The sequence below is a fragment of the Ornithodoros turicata genome, chromosome 3 (genome assembly GCF_037126465.1).
Source record: "Ornithodoros turicata isolate Travis chromosome 3, ASM3712646v1, whole genome shotgun sequence".
NCBI classification, from domain to species: Eukaryota; Metazoa; Arthropoda; class Arachnida; order Ixodida; family Argasidae; genus Ornithodoros; species Ornithodoros turicata.
Window position 1 is genome coordinate 48,043,807 of NC_088203.1, and position 21,732 is coordinate 48,065,538.

General features: G+C 45.0%; 1 protein-coding gene across 3 annotated transcripts in view; it reads right to left on the reverse strand.

Annotated features, from left to right (window-relative positions):
* LOC135387018 (uncharacterized) overlaps window positions 1-21,732 on the reverse strand; it is a 287,289-nt gene that overhangs the window by 21,382 nt on the left and 244,175 nt on the right. For all 3 annotated transcript variants that reach the window (XM_064616454.1, XM_064616453.1, XM_064616452.1), the window contains one exon: window positions 933-1,009. In XM_064616454.1, coding sequence (XP_064472524.1) covers window positions 933-1,009 — 77 coding nt within the window. The remainder of the gene's footprint in view (window positions 1-932; window positions 1,010-21,732) is intronic.

Sequence of the window (21,732 nt, forward strand, 5' to 3'; positions counted from 1 at the left end):
TCCTACGATAAATGTACCTAAACAAGAAAAAACATGAATTTAGAACATTGAAGAAAAAGGTTCAATCACAGATCCTGCACGCTAAAATTCACCACAGATGTATTCTTCACAACTGTGCTGCATGCTTTCCCCTACCGCTGCCTTCTCTGTCCCTGTCGGGTCATTTTAGTTCACAGTTGTAAGTCACGGTCATCTGCTGACCCCCTCTTATTGTCAACGTGTGCATTGATTTGACATACCCGACGAAGAAGGCTCACAGCTGCCATTGTCTTGATTCTTTGAGAAAATGCGTTTTATGAGCGATTTCTTCACCATTTTAAATGCACGGGTCTGTCGTGGCATGCCTCACAAACGCTGTAAGGTTGCAAGCGTAAGGAAACTGGAAGCACACTAGTGAGTGACGCTTGATCATACGACAAACATGACCGCAAATGTCATTCATGAGTCAATTAGTGTATACTGTTGACACCTGTCGTAAATTGCGCGCACCGATATACAGGGTGATACGTGGTTGCCAAAAGAACGCAAAACATGCGCTGAAGACGGAGAAACCCCATAAGTGACGCAAACTCACAGGGAGCCCTCTGCTGGCAGCCATTTTTAAACCTCCGTGAGAAGATACACCTAGTTCTGGTGGGTACTTTGAACGGAATTGTGAGCTAGTATTTTGTGAACATGTACTTTCGAATACGAAGAATACAATGGGAGTAGTTTCAAAGGTTCGATTTTGTGGACACATTTGCCAACATCTCCCCTTAAGCAAGAACACTAGCACTGCTATTCAAGGCAACTCTTAAGCTACGAAGGTGTGTGGAAGAAGGCTAATGAGACACGTATAGCCAATAGGGAGCGGACAATACAAGACGAGTCTAACCGTGGACGAACATTCTGCTTCGGGCATACGGTATGCAGCGCAGAAGAAATGAACTCACTCTCCCGTGGCGTCTCCTTCCCATATTACGTATCCTCCTGGGAAAAGTCCAGATTCAGGAGCCACGAAATCATCCCCCTTGAAAGAAAGAAATAGACAACTATAGATGTAACACACCACAGTATCTGCACTACAGTATGCTTACGCATTGCACAGTGCATATGGACCATGCACAATATGGTTGAAGGTAATAACTAGTACTAGTCCCAAGGCCGTTTCAACTATTCCCACCTGAAAACAACTAGGTAGCATGTAACATCCATATTGATTTGTGGAAGCTGGTTGATCCTGTTACGTTTCGCAGCTCACATGGCAGTAAATATGTTTTCGTGGCTCGCCCATCTCTATATTTGAACCTCCGACCAGAACTAACACTTTTCACTACCTTTCAATCCCACGTTTTCAAGCCCTACCTGGACAACTCTGATGATATGTAATAACGCAGAAACTACCCAATACAACTACAACTACAATAGGCATCCCAGAGGGCAAGAGCTATCATCAATGATCAACCATCATCATCATCATTTGACATTGGCAGGCAAAGAAGTTCCTGCAGTCTCAGTTCCGTCGATTCCTGCCACCCCAGAAGGGAGCCTGGCATGCCGCTGATGTGGAGTAGCTTGCTTGTGGAGTTGTCGCTTTCCGTTGCGCTTTCATCGCAGCGAAACTAGTTGCCTTGTGTCTGAGAATTATGTACTCTGTAACAGTCTTAGAGATCTACTACAAGCTGGCTGATTTACAATTACCCCTTCATGAGAACCGCTGGATTACGAGAAATTATGCCGATAACGTTACGGAGATTGAAAGGCGGCTCCCAGAAACTGAAGTACAAATGCTATAAATACAATAGTAACGAAGACACACAAGTATGCACTTGGGTGCTTTTAAGTAGCGAGCCGTTGGTCCTTCAGGAACGACACTATTAAGATATACACTTCCTCCGAACAAAATAAGAAAGGAGCGAGACACTAAAAGGATACGAATCTCAACTAGATTTTGGGATCCGCAGAGCATCTATCGCTGATGTTACAGCTCTCTGGGGCTTCTGATAGGCCGGAGGGGCCTTTAGGGGGGGGGGGGGACTTAAACATAATAAGAAAAATATGGCGCGGTATGTCGCACAGACGTCTACTGTATTATCGTTTCCGACGAGACTGCGCGGCACGACTCGAACTTTATTTCTTTGTTGCGAATCTTCACAAAGTATGTTTGCTGGAAGGATTTTCTTTGTCTTGGAACTGTGAAGCCAGGGCGAAGTAGAGAGACAATGGCAGCCAAGATAGTGTGCAGTTCATAGGGGACAAAGAAGGCTTGTGACATATTTACTATTCGGCACGACTGCACGATACGTCTTCATGGAGCACAGAAAATCGCTGTGTCCGTTTGCGTTGGATAGTCGCACGCTGAGAGAAGGCGATCACGATTCCTCCTCGAGGCACCCGAGTCTTCGTTACTTTACAAGGCGAAGAAATTCGTGCGTCGGCCGTAGAAATCATGACTACCGTGTGCAACTGTACGCCATAGCCCTCTCGCACTTTTCTTTTTTGCACCGTTGCACCGTTGCGCGAACAGGAGTGCGCCGTGTTATGGGGAAAATCTGCGCCGCGGCTGGAGGAGGGGTCGTGGCGATATGTCTCAGAGGCGGGTCAAGGGGCGCCCTGGATCCGTCACCCACACAAGCACGAAGAGTTCCACGGCCGGCCGTACTTGCAGTGGCTCTTGTAGCAGCTGCACAGGCAATACTTGCAGTAACTCTTAACGTCCACATAGGTTATATTTTTTAGGTAACTCTTAGACAACCCTACACGAAATACATGCAGAACTGCTAATACATTGCTAAAAACAATAAGGACGACATAGCAATGCGTCCGTCCTGTGTCGTCCTTCTTGTTTTTAGCACTGTTTTAGCGATTTTATTAGTATTCGTTTCTTCCTTCCTTTTTTCCAAGCCTGGCCACCATACAATTTATTTCCTTTTGCTTCAGTTCCTTTTTGCTTTTGTTTCCCGATATTTCCATAATAGACAATGCGTACGGCGTTGCGAGAAGCAAACAGAGAAACGCTTTCCAGAACCGAGGTCCAAAAAGCTCACTTAGAAAGGCAGTGTCCCTTTCCTTTTATGTATGGCATCGAAATAGAACTGGATACGGAAAGCACAAATACTACATACAGCTTGTCTTCCGTGCTTTGGCGAATCCGAAAGTCCAGCTTGCTGCTTCGGTCAAATAGAAGAGTGATGCGCCTAAAAAAATCACCAAGCAATACGCTGTGGTATTCCCAGTCAGCGCTCCAATGTGGGTCCCAGGCTGGATAAATATAGGCTATCTCGAGTTCCCAACGTTGGACCAGTTTTTTTAAGTGGACCAGTGTACGAAATTCGGGTAGTTGGTATCTTGACATATTGTTGAATGCAGCAGTAAACAACACAGGGAAGACACGAAGTTGGCGCCAGGGCTGCTTGCTCACAACTGACAGAATATTTATTTCGGGACGGACAAGGAAAATAATAGCATTGACTATGAACAGGTTTGAAACACGAATAAGATCCACTGTACCGCCCAGTGTTCCCACACATTCTTAACAGATAACTCGTCACTATCTAACACCTTCACACATGCCACGCATGCCTGACAAAGTGCCGAGCATATTAATCCACATCAGAGATTACATCGTATGCACATATGCTATCACTTCCACAGACAAGTCAATAGAGGGCTGGCTTACACACATATCCCCGTTCCTTATTAAAGATGCTTCAGCTAACTCCCTTGCTATCTTTTGTTTGAACATAGCTTTTACCACTGTGTGTCAAAAAAGTGGCTTGCACTGCATGTTCGACAGTGAACGGCAAGGTGTCCTGAGGGAGTTGAACTGGACACGGCTGCCCTCTGCTCAAGCAGCCGTGTGTTGAGGCAGCCGAGCCGATTGCCCAATATGTCGTCGTTCACATGAGAGCCGTATGCTGTACACTACTTGCTGTCGGCAACTCACAAATGCTTCTTTTTTGTGCTGCACTTTACATTCGCGTGTGGGCTTAGGGTTGTTGACTCTGAAACACAAAACGTGGAGCTTCATAGGAGCAGTCAGAACTACTGGAACCCCATGGCTTTTAGCTAAATTTTTAAAATTCTGAGACTAGGTATGAATGTATGGCATTATTATAGGCCTGCCCCTCGACTCGCTACGCAGCGTTCTCGCCTTAGCCTTTACCTTCTGCAATACGATCTCAGCAACGTTCTGCAAAAGTGAAAGCGGGTAGCCTCTCTCCATCAACCTCTGGACCTGAGAGGCACAGCTGCTTTGTATTTGGTGTTCATATGATTTACTCAAAGAAGACCAAAGTGCCGTTGACGCAACACTAGGAAATCATCAACGTACCTAAAAATGCGCCACACACAGGTAACCCCCAATTGCAGTAGCAACATTTGAGTGAAACGATGCAAAAAAAAAGAATATATATATATATATATATATAACAGGAGAGATAGCAGAGCCAATGGGAGTGCCTCGGCTTTGTGTGTACAAACCTTCTTTATGTTCAATTACAGTCGAATAGAGGTATGCCCTGAGAAGCTCTAGAAAGGACCCAACCGGCATCCCCACTTGATTCTGAAAACGCACATAGAGAAATGTGGCTATGTGCGTTTTCAGAATCAAGTGGGAATGTCGGTTGGGTCCTTTCTAGAGCTTCCCAGGGCATACCCCTCTTCGACTGTAATTGAACATAAAGGAGGTTTGTAGATACAAAGCCGAGGCACTCCCATTGACTCTGATATCTCTCCTGTTATTTGTGATATTTTTTGGCATCGTTTGGCTCAAAGGTTGCTAGTGCAATTGGGGGTACCTGTGTGTGGCGCAGTTTTAGGCACGTTGATGATTTCCTAGTGTTCTATAAGACCAGTCTCCACTTTCTGAGATCTTTCTGAGGCCTGGTTGTTTGCCACTATGGTCACGTAAAGATATTCAACTTGACCCAAGCAGCACACAATATTGGGCCCATATTGGCTGGTCACTGGCGATACGGGTCCAATATGGGACCCGTTTCGCCAAGATTTTCCCCATATTAGCTGAAAATGGGCAATATGGGCCCCATATTGCCCAGTTTGAGCCAATATGTGGAAAATCCTGGCAATATGGGCCCCATATTGCCCACTTTGAGCCAATATTGGGAAAATTCTGGCGATATGGGCCCCATATTGCCCGCGTACACCACATATGACTGAAAATACAGAAAATGGTACGTACCCGTGTTGCACAAATGCCCAAGCAGCACGGCAAGATTGACGTTGAACCGTGTGAAATACCCAATTCAGGATACCGTTACATCCAACAACTTTCGGTAGATGATACACATTGTTCGAAATAGTCATCGTACTTGGCAATCCCAATGTAACGGTCGCTAGAATTCGACAACTCAACATTCCACGTTCAGGAAATAGCCGCCATCTTCCTTCGCCATGCCAATGCCAATCGGTCGAGCCGACTGAGAGCGAGCGGGTTCTTTGAGTGAAATCACGCGTCCTACGAACACTCGTGCGGGGAAAGGAGACACCCGAAAGGGTGCATTGGCTGCATCTCGGGACATCGTTGGGGTACGGTACAGGCTGCCGACAATGGACCATCCATGGAACATCCCGGTGTTGCAAACCGTATGCCGGTCCATGGACGGGGGCCGACCCGGTCGTATAGGCCGCCCCCGAAGCACTGGCGTTGGGTCGCTGGGCTGTGCTGCTTGGGTTTGTTGCAAGAACGTACAAAAAATTCAATTCTCATCCGTGGAGATACCCGCTATGTCAAACACTCAATGAAAAGTTACCTGCTTTATGCCATTCACTGGCACTATACCAGAGTGATTTCTCTGCAGTCAGTGTATCTACTGTTCATGACAGTTCAACCATCCCCTCAGTACCTGCTGGCTGCTCGCTACAGGTACAGCATAGGGTGCAGCGTGAAACACCGAAGACACATAACATATGGCGATTCGATCATGAATGAAAAATGGCTAGGAAGCAAGCGAGCTGGTGAAGATGATGTATAATGTAAAACCCTAAGAGTAAGGAACACGAAGCGACAGACGCAACACGAAGTCAAAAACACAGCTGGAAATTTTACTTCACATAGAATAAAGATATACACAAAATACGGGGAAGAGAAACAACCAGTTGGGGAGAAAATGGTCAGTTCGGGAGAACGAGCAGTCTGCTCAAGGCCGGACCGAGGAAATACAGATGGTTTGCTGACCTTCAGTTCCCACAAGAGGTTATGTAAAGGGTCTCTCTCAAAAGCCTTCTGTGAGGGTCCACTTCAGAAGCCTTTACAATTGTTTCATTCCGTAGAGGGAAGCAGTCTGAGCAACCAAACCTTAACCAAATGCTTAGCAATTGCGGAGTATGAAGCTTTATTTTTTACTTTTAATTAATGTTCTCTCAAACTATGATTTAAGCAACGTTTTGTTTGACCAATATAACAGAAACCACAAGCTAGGGGATCTTGTAAACAACGTTTGAAGAACAGGGGACGAATTCGTTCCGGTCATTCTTGTAGGTAGCTAAGTTTTGCGAACGGCGTGAGGGTGTCAACCCAAACGGAACAAAACCTCCCGGGGTGTTCCAGTGGATATCCGTTCACGGAAATTCGGATCTCCCTGGGAGACAGACATTTTTCCGACGGACGTCCCCCACATCTCCGAGTGGCCACGGTTCGGACTTCCCACATATGTCCGTCCTTTGTCCTCACAGGATGTTACATGGAGATGTCTGGACATTGCACGGATCTACTTATGTACATGCACACTTTGTGTGGATATACAAACATCCGTAGAGGAGATATACATTTATCCTCAGTTTTCGTAGAAATCAGCATTTTTCTGCCTGTCATTTTTTTTAATCCCCGCCTCCGCACCCTTTAATTTCTGTTGCTCCTCTTTCTTTCTCTACATGCCTTGACGGAGAACGAACGCAGCGTTTTAATCAGAAAAAAAAAATATATACAAAAGCTCCGACAGGACCACCCAGTCCCAGAAGCTCATTCGAAAGGCAGTGCATTTCCTTCCAAAGAGAGAACAGATACCATGTACTGCTTGTCTCGCGAGCATCTCCATATTCCAGATACCTTCTCGCCTGTGAATCAAAATGATGGGTGAGTTGCCTAAGCCTAATTCGATTATGCACGAATACAACAACGAAGTGAGAAATTGCTCGGTGTATTAACTCGCTATAAAGACAACGTCTGTGTTTCCTACTGGTTTTGGTTAGAGACATGCAGCTGGTACATCAAAAGTCAAACTTCGCAGTGCTACATTGCCAACAGTTTCTTTCTCTCCCGCAATAAATGATCCGTGTAACATCCCGACAGGGATCTAACTCGGACAATTCTTGAAACAGCCGAGACTGGACATCCTGTGGATACAGATGCTGGGACGTCCATGTATCAGGCTCCCAGTGATATCCGAAGGATATAGATTTCTGGAGATGGACTTTGGGATCTGTTTCGGACGTCCACAGGAGAAAGTGTTCTGTCTGGGAAGACGGAAGTTATTTTTGAAAACAGGGTTGCAGACCTTTGCATAACCTCTTGTGGGAACTTTGCCAGCAACCCATCCGCAATCCTCGGTCCGGCCTTGAGCAGACTGCTCGTTCTCTCGAACTGACCTCCTATTTTGTCCTCAACTGGTTGTTTCTCTTCCCTCTGTTTTGTGTATATATTTCTTATATGTAGAGTAAAATTTTCAGTTGTGTTTGAGACTTCATGTTGTGTCTGTCCCTTCGTGTCCCTTAGTCTCAGGGGTTCGCATTATGCATAAATCAGTGAAGCTTGTGCTTGCCGAGGGCGTGCTCGGAACTGTCACATGGTTGGACTTGAAGAGCGAATATTGGGTCATCAACCGGAACGATACGCACGAGGACGTCTTGGTTCATCACACAGCCATCACTCGCAACAACCTACAGAGAGTCACTGCGCAGCTTAGGCGATGGAGAGGTGGTCAAGCTTGACGTCGTACTTGGACAGAAAGGTCGCGAAGCGGCCTACGTGAATGTGCCCGATAGAGAAGTCGTTCCTTGAAACCGTATGCTGTAGGTCGGCGTCGTTTTTATGGGCGCTGGTTCCCTAGACCACGTCGCTCAATGTCCCGCAGAGCCCACCACCACCAGAGACGAAAGACCTTCCCGGCATCAGGCGTCTCCTACAGCGGCATCCTGAACTGAGATCGTTTAACAAAGGGTTCTACGGCCGTGTTCGAGGTCTACCATGTAACACCCTTCAAGATGACCTTCACAAGGCGTACGAGTACGAAGGGTATGGCATTAGAGACGAGCACGTAAGACTCAGACCAGCAGGAAAGTACTCTGGCATGTACTTTAAGCGTCATCGCAGACGATCAAGGAGCGTGCATGACAACGTAGAGAGACAGCTATAGGAACAAAGAACCACATGTACGACCTAGAACGGCAAGGTCGTCTTGCAGCATAGACATTGGTCGTGCACAAACATTTTAGCCTTACGCGACGCCATGTTGCTACGCTCATCCGGTATTCCACTCACCTCTCGAGTCACCGCCTTTTGCTGGCGGATCGCAGACGTGCAAGTAGAATGCGACGGACATCCAACGTGCAAGGTGGTACATCCCGCCGGATCAACACTACGTCGTCCTCAGCAGTACCTCCACAAGCTGGACCTTTGACTGGAGCTGGAACCTGAGGCCTCAGGTATCTCCCTTTTTCACTTTCCCTCCGTGGAGTGTAAGAAATTAGAGACGACCATGATGCGCCCGGGATCACCTGTCAGGTGTTCCTGGTGTCTGTGCGCGTGTTTCCTTTTGTATTTCTCTTCGACGGCCGACTAATTCGGTACTAGTTTCTCCTGTGCTCGTCCAGGCCACATCGGAGAATTAAACAGCTGGTTATCAAGTTGAGGTTGTTCTTTTCTATGAGTACTTTTCCCCACGCATAAATCAGGCGTTCTTCTACAGTTCTGTGTGAGCGGTAGTGGCGCCACAATTCAGAGCACGCTAGCAGGCGGCAATACACGTTGTAGAATCTCGCACCCCACTCACGAGCTGCAATACACTTAAGCAATTTCTTGAATTCTTTAGGTTTCCTAGATACAACTTCATCAAAGATCACCATTCTCTAGCGGATAACAAGGCCGTGAGCTTTGAGAGAAGCAACCTTTTAACGGTTCCCGTAGACAGCCATGTACGACAAACTTTAATTCGTTAAAAATCACTGGATCATCTTTATGCATTAAAAAAGGCACCACTAAATACAGAGAGACACAAAGGCACTCTGATATGCATCTCGCAAGGGCGTTGAGCATCTAGCAATCTAGGGTGACCTAGCATCTACCATTTGAGCTAAGCTAACACGCCTCCCCAGCGAATTTCGGGGTGCGTCATATGAAGGGACAAACCAGCCACTCTCTCTCTCACTCATCCTCCTTTCACTGTTACATTTTTTGCTCACTCATACACACATTCATACGGCGGAATCGACGCAAGCGGCAAATGTTGAACATCAGTTCTCTCATGTTCACGGAGCATCTTGCTTGCGCGCCCGTCGCAGATCGCAGTGGCTTTCGAGGAGAGTTGTACGTAACGCGTTACTAGTAACGAGTTATTTTTCGAGTAATTTTTAACGCAGTCAATTAATTTAGTGAGCAAGTAATTTTCCAAGTAATCTGCCTACAATTTTAGCTAATCAATTACTGAGTAATCCATTACTTTTTTAACCTTCTGTCAACAATGGCAACCCTTGTCAGCTAGCCAATCGGTTCTTCTGTTCCACCACGAGTTCCACCACTCAAGCAATGACGCAGGGGTCACTGTGACGGCAGTCTCTAGTCCACACGTGTTCTATGCACACCACAGTAATGTGTATGCCTTACAACCGCGACCTGCTGGGGCAAGAGCAAAATACGTGACTGTATTGATAAATTGTGCACGCTGGACATAACAATAGTAACAAAACGAAGCTGATGTTTCGACGCCTTTACGGGCGTCATCATCAGGGACAGGAGGCGAGACTGACCGCAATAATAGGTGAATGTGTTTTGTATGTTGCTTTCAAATGTATTTGTGGATTTCACTTGTCATGTATGTTGGTGTCTAATATTAGAAAACGGCAACAAGAGCTGCATGGTTGAATTCACCGCAGGCTTGTTGGCTTTGGTACGACCCACAATTTAGAAGTAACCGAAAAGTAACCCGTCATATTTTTAATCGGTAACGTATTACATTTTTGATGAAGTCATTTGTAACGTTAAACAATTACTTTTCGCGCAGTAGTAACAGTAATTGTAATCAATAACTTTTTTTCGAGTAACGTGTACAAGTCTGCTTTGGAGGAAATTCTCTTCTGTCTCTCGCGCGTCGGTCATTCCGAAACCTTCGCCCGGAGGCAACATGGCAACAGGGCTGGTTTCACACAAGCGTTTTCGTGGGCCGAAGTAATCGGGCATATTTATGTGTACGGGGATGTTCACACAACAGCTTTCCTCAATTCCATATGTTTCAATGGGATCCGACGATCGAAGCGTCTGTGAGACGCACGGACAAGAAACTCCCCTGACGCCGTTATTGCACCGAAACGTTTCTCGTTTTACTGGCGCCTTATCGTTTTCCGCAATATGGAATCCAAGTTTTGCGGAATTTGTTTCCGTCGGCCATCACGTTGTGCGTGCGTCCAGTGTGTTACATCAACCCAGGGCTCGTAACTGAAGTTTCTACTATGCCCATCACATTCTCATCATGATGATCATTACAGATCTCATAACTGCTTGTGAGCCATGGGGTAGTGGTCCAATATTGTAGTGGCGAATTTCCTTAGTCATCTTCAGCACGTATGTGTTGTTGTACATGTTTGCAGACTTGAAACTCCAGAGTTGGAATGATTCGAAAAAACAAAATCATTTTTAGAGAGTGGAATAATTTGTTGACAGTATCAAGAGAGAGGGAAGATACGCATACCGCTGCTTCAACAAAATGCAATAGCCCTGGTGGCCCATTGAAAGTCGTTCTTTTGAACGCACCATGTTGTTATTTCGACCAGTAAGGGAACAAGTAAGGAACATGTAAGGTGTAGACTTAAAAAAAAAATACATTTCCGGACTCTGTTATGCGCAATCGAGAAAGCTAAGGTTTAGGTTTAGTTAACCTCGATTTAGAAGTCAATGGACACTTAATTGTTAACGGAATGGAAAGTTGATGCAATCCACTAAACTTGGAGAAAACAAAACAGAATGAAAAAAGGAAAAAAAAAAACATGAACGACACAAGAAAATAACGCAGCAAAGTGACGTCAATCAACGGTTTAAAAACAAAACAAAATAAGTTCTGCATTCGTACTTTTGGTGAGCGGTCCTTTCTTGCACCCAACGAAGTAGTGAGACACTGGATGTAAGTTAACGACTGTGGGAATAAGCGACCAGGCACGTTCCTCACATGTGGACATGGGAACAAGGACGCATTCCCACCGGTGTCCGCCCATTTGGTCGTACGCCGTTTGATTGACGCCGTTTATTCGAAAGACGTTTGTTCGAAGGGAGTTCAAAGCTCGCACTGTGTCCTTAGCACCTTTTTTCTGTAACTTTTGACTCGAGGATACGGAGCAGGCAATCAGTGTCCTTTTTTTTTTCTTGCTTTTTTTTTCAGCTAAAGAGGGTAGACCACTGGTTATTTGCAGACCTTTGTCGTCCACAAACAGCACAGCCTTCTGACTTTTTATTCTCTCCCATACGAAAGGAAAATAAAATTGAATTGAATTGAATAGAACAGTGCGGAGGTATCCCGCGAACTAGTAGGACACATATTGAAGAAAATGACCTCAAGTTGGGAGCAGCCAATAGCAGTTGTCTGTGCTTCTTCTGGGCACACTTTTCATTGCTGGCCACAAATTTAAAGGGAACGATCCGAAAAGGGGTAGTGATATGTGCGCGAAAGGGCACTCGAAGTATGTGAATGCTAAGAAGGAAATTTCGCGATAGTATAAAATAAAGATATTATAATAATAGCCATATAAAACATTAGTTCAACCTTGTTTAGAGTATACATCTGCAGTCTGAGCTACCTACACATCCACGCCATGAAAAAAAATAAAAATAAATAAAAGAAAGACAAAGTACAAAGATCTGCTCTCTGTTTCGGAGAACTTCTTCGGTTACATGTATGTCGGAAGAACCAAACTTAGATTCACTTGCACATAGGCGCAAAGTAAATAAACTAAACCGCAACAAATAACTAATAGTTATGTAGTAAATAAAGTAAAATTGTTCTTTCTCCAAACCAATGGACAGTTAACTACAAACATTAATAGTACATTGTTCAAATTTGTCCACGCTCAACGCGAATAAATCATTCAAAATATCATTTATTTATTTATTTATTTATGAAAAATGTTGATTATTTGACAATTGACATAAATTATTATTTGACAGTGTTGGGGGACTAGGGGCGAAAGCCATGTATGCCATGTTTAGTCACTATCTGTCAGAGAGGAAAAACCTATCAAGTTGTCGAACGGGACTGGGTGAACAACCCAGGCCATCGGATCCCCTTCTGGATGCGAAAAAGTGGATGAGGATGACAAATGTGTTTATGGGCAAGCGGATTACATAGAGTGAAATATTCCTTAGGACAACAGGATTTAGAACTGAAGCTTTCTTTTGTTGGTTTCTTCTTCTTTTTTTTGTTTTTGTTTCAACGCTCGAAGCGAACCAATAAAAAATATATCAAACGACCACTGCCGTTTCGATCAAACGGTGTTCGATCAAATGGCTTTCGACCAAATGTCCCGAGTTCGATCAAACGGCTTTCGGCGAAACGACGTTCGATCAAGTGTCCCGGAACCATTCCCACCTGAGGACAATATAGAAGGGCGATTCCACGCGAAATGATACAGCGGACATGCTCGGTCCTCACAAAACCACCGCGATGTTTTCCGAAAATTTTTAGCAGTCCCTAATACTGCAAAACGACATACCAACAAACATTTCTTCCCAGATACCAATGTGGCGGGTGCTAGACACGAGCAAAAATAGTAGCAAAGCTCACAGCGCTGGCAAAGACCGTGCCTGGCGTGAGACGAAGTGGGGAGGTTTTCCACTCTAGGAGTGGACCGCTACCCCATAGCTAGGGGGTCTCATATGAGTGGTTGCCTGGCGTGAAAGGCAGCTGCGGCTCATAGAATGCACCTAGAAGTGTGTGTTTTTTTTTACTTATAGAAGGAACCATGGTCTACACAGCGTCGCAAAACCCTGTTGTCACGCTGTAATCGGAGCTGGTAAACAGAGATCGGAAGTTTCGAAACTTTACTCCAACTTCATGATGTTTTGTTGAAAATCAAACCATTACATTTTAATGAGTACTTTTTCTTTCGAAGGTATATTGGAATACTTCAACAGGAAAAATGATACGCCACATAACTTTTGGAATCATTGCAGGAAAAGTAGGATAGGATAGGATAGGAAGTATACGATTTTTCCAAAATTCACTACAATCGAGCGTAAAACATGCAATGAAGAGGTCGGAAGAGACGTCTGAACTAACCCCGTTTTATAAAACGAGCCTTCCTCTACAACATATCAGAAAAATATCGATGGTGCTTTTTCGTATAGAAGAGAAAATACCTTATTTTCTTGTTGTAGAGGGTATTACGGCCACACTGACCCAGTTGCATGTATCGGGCGGGGTGATATATTTGTTTTTTGGGCTCCTGTTTTCATTCGTTTTATTTCCAATTTCTTTCTGCTCTGGTTGGGGTTTAATGTGTAAGCTAAATGCTGCGGCACAGACTTCTGCAAGGTTACCACAGTCGTCTTCTATTGCATAACGCGCGTATTACAATCCTGAGTGGCCAGGTTTATGGCATTGTTTCCGGTGTGCGCGGTAGGTGCGACGGAGATTGAGGATTAGCTGCGAAGGCCAGGTCTCAATAATACTTTTTGTTGTGTGGGCTAAAGCCCTGCGTGGATCGGCTTTTTTGACATCCGGATCCTACCCGAAAGATCCGCGTCTTAAGCGGCATGCCGCAATAGTTCAGTTTCTGGGCGCGATATATCTAGCCAATTTTCCAGGAAATAAACGTTATTGCCCGTCATCACAAAACAGCACAGAAAAGAGACTAACAAAGACAGCTGTCAGCGAACATCAGACGCACGGGCGACTTCCTCTCTCTTGTTCTGACAGTGAAAACCCCGGAGTGGCATGGCTTTTGTAGCGAGGACAGGTCCTGAGCGTCCATGGTGCCACCAAAGGATACATGACAGCAAGCACAGATTTAGCTGCCACGAAAGAATACACGCCACCAAGCACTGCAACACATTTTGGAACAAACGAAATAGGTTCCCAGACAGAACATTCTGTCCCATAATATTCCCAAATCGATCATTAATGTCCGCATCCTGGGCAGATGTCCTAGGGAAGTCCCATGCGGTTGTGAACATTCCCCATTCAAAGACCATGCTCAAGTTGTCCGGCGATGATTCGTCCAGGACTGGAAACGAATGTACCTGCGCGTCGCCTGGTCGCAACGGTCCTTGTACGTTGAACTGTGAAGTGCAATCATTGTGCACTCGAAACGACGCGGCAGGGCGTAATCTGTGTGTAGTGGTAGAGGGCTCGACTAAGGTTTTGGTGTTTTTCAAATCTATTTTGTAATGCAAATGCTGCAAAGCGAATATATATTATTACTATGTGTCGGCGCACACGTTTCACATATGCAAATATCGTGAGTACGAAACCTGGGCTTGCTATGTTCCACTAAATCCGCGCTAACCACCCGTGCGGTTTGAATGGGTTTGAGGTGCGATGATGAAGCGGTCTGTGCGTCTGCCGTGGAAATGTGGATTGGATGACCTGATTATGAAGCGATGTATTCCAGAATCCGCTTTTCAGTCTTGCAATTCAGGTGATTTGTTTTCCATTAGCATCCATGTGCCCTTTCACTGATTTCATGCCACACGAGCGACTCTTTCTTGTCAGGTCCTGTGTCTGTAGTGAGAAGCTTCAACCGCAAAGAAAATAACATATTTCAAAACTGCTAAGGTAAGATGAGTTTGGTGTAATGCTTTGTGGTGGTCAAGTTTATTCTTAACGGTTGCCTTAGTTGCCTGGCTTACACCATCAGTAGCTGTTTTTAATGTCAGTTATGTCAAACATGCTGGTGTGCCTCTTTTATTTGCTTCGATTTTCCTTGCATTTGTTCTATTGGAAGATCATACTGCACGGCTCATGAGGCGCCTGTTTTCAGGGTACTGCAGAATGATTTTAGTGTTCATGGCAAACAGTGTCTCCTCACTCTTCACATAAACAGGCACACATGAAAAGCAGATATCGTGGCATTATTTGAGTAATGCAGTGTAGACGTAGGTTTACGCTCACATTCCACCTTAGAGAAATATAAACTTGTGTAATATAAAATTTGAGTTTCACCTCAAGGTTTTTGAGGCGAGCAGGATCAGCGTGCGCTCATACTCGGTGACCGCGCTCCAAAGCCTACGTCGCAAGTATAGCGCCCCAAAAAATTATTTCTTCAGTTTATCTAAAAAAAACCTGCCTGATTTTTTCTCCACGCATAAGTGAGGAGGAGTTTACAGTTCTATGTGAAGCGCATATGTCTAGCTTCTTATCGCCATTGAAAATTTTAACCCTGAAATGTGGACTTTTTAAGGATATCCGCGAATTTACGAATTTTTTACAACACTTAGATCGTTGAGAAAAGGGTTAATATATTTGTATTATAGACAACTCCCGAGGCGCTTCACACGTGCAAAATTTCGCTTTCGTAGATGCTGTTGCTATTTTTATAAAAAGATGTCAAAGTTGGGCTAATTTTGAAGTGTTTCCCAGAATCTCGCAAATCCCAAATTTTGCAGTAAACTATTCAAATTCGGTCAATTGGTGATATTGTCCTTCTAGAAATTTTGGGCTTCTTTGGTGCCGTAGAACGCTCACAACACGCTTCCAGAGGGGCCACGGATTTTGCTCGAAGCGCGAACTTCAGAGTCACCTAGCGTCGGAACGCGTCGCTATTTGAGGCTAATATTTTGGATTTAGGATACGTTTAACATCACAATGAACTGTGATTTTTTTTTCCATGAAAATCGGCGGAGGTCCAGCGGCATCGCTTGATCACTTGGCGTGGAATGACCCAATTGTGTGTTAGATTTCTTAATGCGATCTGTGTACATCTTCTTTCAAGGATGTATGTATGTATCTCGTCTCATCTTGGATACAGATGTGACGCCACCGACATAGTCGAGGCAAATGACTCTTTCCATCGGAAGCAACGCAAGAAAAACTGAAATTATGTCCCAAACTACCACTTTGGAGGAATGTAAGTGCATGTGCTTCAGATTTGATATTGATTGATATTTGATAATGTGATTGGCATGCATGTTCTCTGAATCACAGTGTACCAACAATAAATGTACAATCTCAAGCGCAGACCACTTTCCTTTGATGTCTAGGTTGCGTCAGCTGGCATGACGACACGGTTCCTGCGCAAAGTAGAACGCAACGTACTAGCAATCAAGTCGTGGTTTACAGGATACATCAGGACACCTGTCGCGAAATATTTAATGAGTTGCATAAGGGAGCATAAAGCTGCACAAACTGAAAAGACTGTTACAAAACGTATACGTGTGTGTGTGTGTGTACGTACAGAGGGGCATTTGCATTGCATGTTGACTAATCAAATTGTTTTGCCCCCAAACCTCGTTCGAAACGCTTAGAAATGACTTATTTCTGCCGAATTTAGAACACACTTTCCCTCTGACAATTTTATGTGTATTTGGGGAATTGATGCTTACAGTTTAGTATGCATTAAGCATTTCAATTATTTTTGTTTCATTCAAGAGATTCAAGAGCATGTTCATGATGTAGCATAACATCAGGATTTCATCAGCTGGAAGTGCCACGATTTTTTTTATTCGTTCTGAGTAAGCTCACATCATACTTTGCACCATAGATTGAGAAGTTCCCCATCAAAAAGAACACGTTAAGTTAAGTTACCGTGTGAAATATGTGACTAAGTTAATAACGAAGTTCTTCAGCCTGAAACGTAACTCGCAGTTACTGAGTTTGTGATATTTCACTGTTGAAGTTCAACAAACGGGAAATACCTGCTGTTGAGATACAGCACGAATTTGAACTTCTCAAGGAGAGCTTCGGTGACCACACTGAAATTTACACCGATGCATCCAAGACCAGTTCAGCGGTATCATGTGCCATGGTGTCTGGTGACTGCACAAAATCCCATTGTCTTTCCATTTTCAGTGCAGGGACGTACGCCATTGTGGTGGCACTCAACCATGTCTTACAAATGCGCATAACATCTTCTGTTATATATACGGACTCACTTAGTGCCGTGCATGCAACTAATACTATAAAAACTATCAAAAATCTTCTTGTGAGGCGTGCCCAGTACTTAGCGAGTGTCGTACAGGTAGAGGCTACACCTTAACATTTTGCAGTCATGTCGGCATAAGTGGAAATGAGAAAGCTGACCGCGCGGCAGCCTCTGCCCAGGGAAGCGATGTCACACCTTTTGAAGTTCCCTTATGTGATCTAGTCAGTCAGTTAAAGAAAGACATTAATAAAAAATGGCAGGACTTCTGGGAAACACAAACAGTCAACAAGTTGCACACCGTAAAAACGCACATTGGAAAGTTCGTGCAACACTTTCAGAGCCGACTGCACGAAGTTCTGTTTAGTCGGCTCAGATTGGGTCATACTTTTTTGACCCATGGGCATTTGTTACGGGGAGAGGACCCACCAGCGTGCACAGAGTGTGGAGCTGACCTGTCCATTTTGCATCTACTTATTAGCTGTCCTTTTCTCGAGGTACATCGTCAACGCCATTTTTCTTTCCTGTATGAACACTGTGTACATCTCCATCCAGCATTGCTGCTGGGTGATGAGGCTCACGTTCCGTTTGAGAATGTTTTTAAGTTTTTTAGAGATGTCGGGATCATTATTGAGTTGTAGTGTCACAATTCCCGTTTTATGCAGAGATTTACACACCCTCTGAAACCTTGAATATTTTTTATCCTTTTAAAATAATCAGTATATTTTTAAATTAAATTTATTTTACACATCAGAGTTTTGGCGCATTATGATCTTTGTTGTCGTTGCGCCACTAAACTCCCAATCATCATCATCATCATCATCAGCTAGTGTGCTTGAACAGGGTATCGTGGTACGTATCATGGAGGAGGTGTTTGCGCCCAATGTTCTTTTTGACCCATTTAGCTCTTGCAATTTGTTTTCCCCCAGCTAATTTGATGGAGTACATTTTGGCTTTCAAGCATATTACTTCCTCTATGGGTATGCTACCGGTTTCACTTTTGAACGCACCAAGCCTACCTACAGTGGGTGATCCTGATCGAAGGAAGACAAATCTAAATGGTCGTCCGCGATCGCACGTAACTGATCTTCGTAGTCCTTGCAGAATAGGCCGAGGATCAAAGAATCCGTGAAAAAGTAGCAGGTAATCACCGGACAAGTGAGCTTGCTCAGCAGGGTTTTGTAGTAGAATGAGTACATGCTTAACTTACTCAGTTCTAAAATCATAAAACCAATCTGTAGGGGGAAATCGCATCGCACTTTTCTTTTGCGCATTTCATACATAACGCAATCGTGGAACAAAATTTCCATTCTCACGCATTCTGCCCGACTCCCGAGGCGACCTGCCGTCTCCTCATCGAAGGCTACTCGAATATCCCTCATGTTAAGTTTATTTAAAAGCGTTCTTCTCGTACGTCGTGCCCGAGGCAACGCATCTAGCAACGTTGTTTTCGATGTAGGGACGAAGGAACGGTGCTTGACGAAATTTTAGAATTCGGTGAATTTTTGTTACCCTCATGCCCAATCTACAATAGAGTGCGAGCAGCGCGTAATGAATGACGTACTCGACCTTGTCCTTGCACGTGAGCAACAGCTTTTTGATGTCATCTGGCTGATACATTAATTCTTCGAGAAGCCATCGCTGGAATGGCGAGAGCCATTTCTCCGGGACTACCGCCTTCTCGGGAGCCAGGGGGAAGTACTGTGCTAGAGCGTACCCCACCTCCGAATCCGTGGGGTGACGCATAAAATCCACAGAGGTAAAATCCTCGAACCACTCGAAAGCGCCGACGGGGAGGTGCTTTATCATACTGAATCCGTAAAGATTATTGCAATCTATGTATGATATGGGGGGGTGGGGGGTGGTACACCTCCTCTTTATCGGGATCATAGCAACTACACAGAGGGTTGTTAGCCCGCAAATGACGCCTGCTCGCCTGACAGAGCCCGCCTGTAACGCCCGATTGGATGGTTCTGCATGTCCTCGTCGATGATTAACTCAAATTTTGCCTGCGTATAGTTTAGAGCGCATTGCCACGAATAGGATGCCAGAGGAACACAATGAAGCAATTCCAATCCGCGTGCGCTGTAACACAGACGTCGGAAGTGCTGCATCACGTCCGCATGTAATAGGGCATCCGTTTTCAACTACAATGCATTATAATCTCTCAAATTTGAGCATTCAAAATGTTCAAATACGAGCAACGCATACTGGTAGTCCTCCTCACTTATATCCTCCCCAGTGAGATTGTTTCGAAAGGAGGATTTTTCTGGCAAGGCCAGTTCGTCGTACACCGCGAAAGAATTAACGTGGCTGTATGGCAATACACCTTTACGAAGCAAAATTTCGTAGTCGCTTCCAAATACCTGCTTCAGGCAGTGGTACGCCTCTGCGCCCCCCGTGGATTTGACGGTTTCCACGAGCTCTCCAAGCGACGAATTTAGGTACTGCATGGTATCTCTGAATAGGAAGGTGCCAATTGCGAACGATCGGATTTTTTCAATGGAACTGGCAACGATGAAGGAAGCTCGCTTCCACCCGAGAAGGTGAAATTCCCGCAGAAGTCCGGCCAAATCGTAGGCCAGATTGTGCACCATGATCGGTAATTTTTTTCCCGTCGTGCACGCCATGTTACAGGGTCTGCACAGCGTCGCAATGTAATTTGTCTCGTCGGCAGTACATCGCTTGGAATGGTCGTGATGACGGACAAGGGGTAGATCTCGCGTGAACTCCCGTTTACAGTACGCGCAATGTGTGGCAGCGCTGTGCTCGGCCCGTTGCTAATCGTTCAGCACCATTGTGGCGGGGCAGGCATTCAGGGCAACCATCTCGTCCCGCATTTCCATCAAAGCCTTCACGCACTGCCTCGCGGAATCTTCACCGCGGTGCGTCCTGATGCGCATCAGCTTCGAGTCGTGGGTGCGCACGAGCACGGCACAGAAGCCAGAGGTGACGTGACGCTGCATGCCAACACAACTGGGCACGAGTATGCTTTCCGTGTCCAACGCAACGACGTAGTTGTAGTGCTGCTTTTACTGTATTTTATTAAATTCTACAAAATTTTTGCCAGATTAGCTAAATTCCAATAAGATTTCGTTCACGTCCGCGCACAGGCGACGATGTTTCGCCATGCTATTTTCCTCGTTAAAAGAGCGCGTGCAACGTTCGCATACGAAACACCTATTATCTCTCATCAGTAATCGTTCGAGGGACTTGATTCCAAAAAATGTTCATCTTAGCCAATAAGTGAATTTTCTTTTTTTTCTTTTTTATCTTTGAACTTTCCGGTCGCCTTCTCCCCGATGAGTACTGTTTTCTCCGTGCTGTTTACCAGTAACAGTTAGGCCCTTTCTCCCACATGCCTAGACTTGTTGAGCAGTGTTGCAATTTTACCTGCCGCTAGTATTTTGTTGTTCTTTCTCGCATAGAGCAATGGCGTCCAGATCGCTGTGTGAGTTGCCGGTTTCTTGAGCTGACCATGTGCTACTCACCGCTAATCCCCAATCTCCGTTGCCGGCACCGTGCACACCGGAAACAATGCCATAAACTTAACCACCCAGGATTGCAATACGCGTGTTATGCCACAGAAGCAAAGGCTATGGTAACCTTGCAGAAGTCTGTGCTACAGCATATTGCTTGCTCATTAAAACCCCAGACCAAAGAAAAATTGAAAATAAACAGATTTAGAACATCCCAAGAAACAAATATTGCACTCCACTGGACACATGCAACGTGGGTCACTGTGGTCGTAGTACCCTCTACTACAAAAAAAAAAGAAAACATTCTCCTGTATACCAAAAAACACGCTCGAGATTTTTTAATACGTAGTAGAGGAAGGCTCGCTCTATAAAACTGCGTTGGTTTCAGGCGTCTCTTCCGACCTCTTCATTGCGTGTTTTACGCTCGATTGTAGCGAATGTTGGAAAAGTCCACTGTTGTCCAAAAATCTTGTCCAAAACTTCACTCATCTGGACACCATCGGACTTCGATCGTTATTGTGAGGGGCTCGTTATTTTAATACCCACATTCCCACCAGCAATGGGGTAGAGTATCGCTTGTGGCGATGAACCTCCCCACTCTCCAAAGCCAAAATAAAGTTGTTGTTGGAAAAATAGCATACTTCCTCTTTTTTTCCTGGAATCAGTATGAAAGTTACGTGTTTGGCGATTTTTCCTGTTGAAGTATTCCTTGGGGCCTCCGCAGGAAAAGAAATATTCATTAAAATTTAATGATTCCATTTTCCACAAAAAATCGCGAAGTAGGAGGAAAATTGCGAAACTTCCTGCCTTTGTATACCTGTACCGATCACAGCACGACAACCGAGATTTGGACGCTGTAAAAGAGCATAGTCTCCTCTATCCGCAAAAGAAAACCGCGCAGTTCTAGGTGCTTTCTATGAGCCGCAGCTGCCGTTCACGCCAGGCACGGTTTTCGCCAGTGCTGCGAACTTTGCTCGTG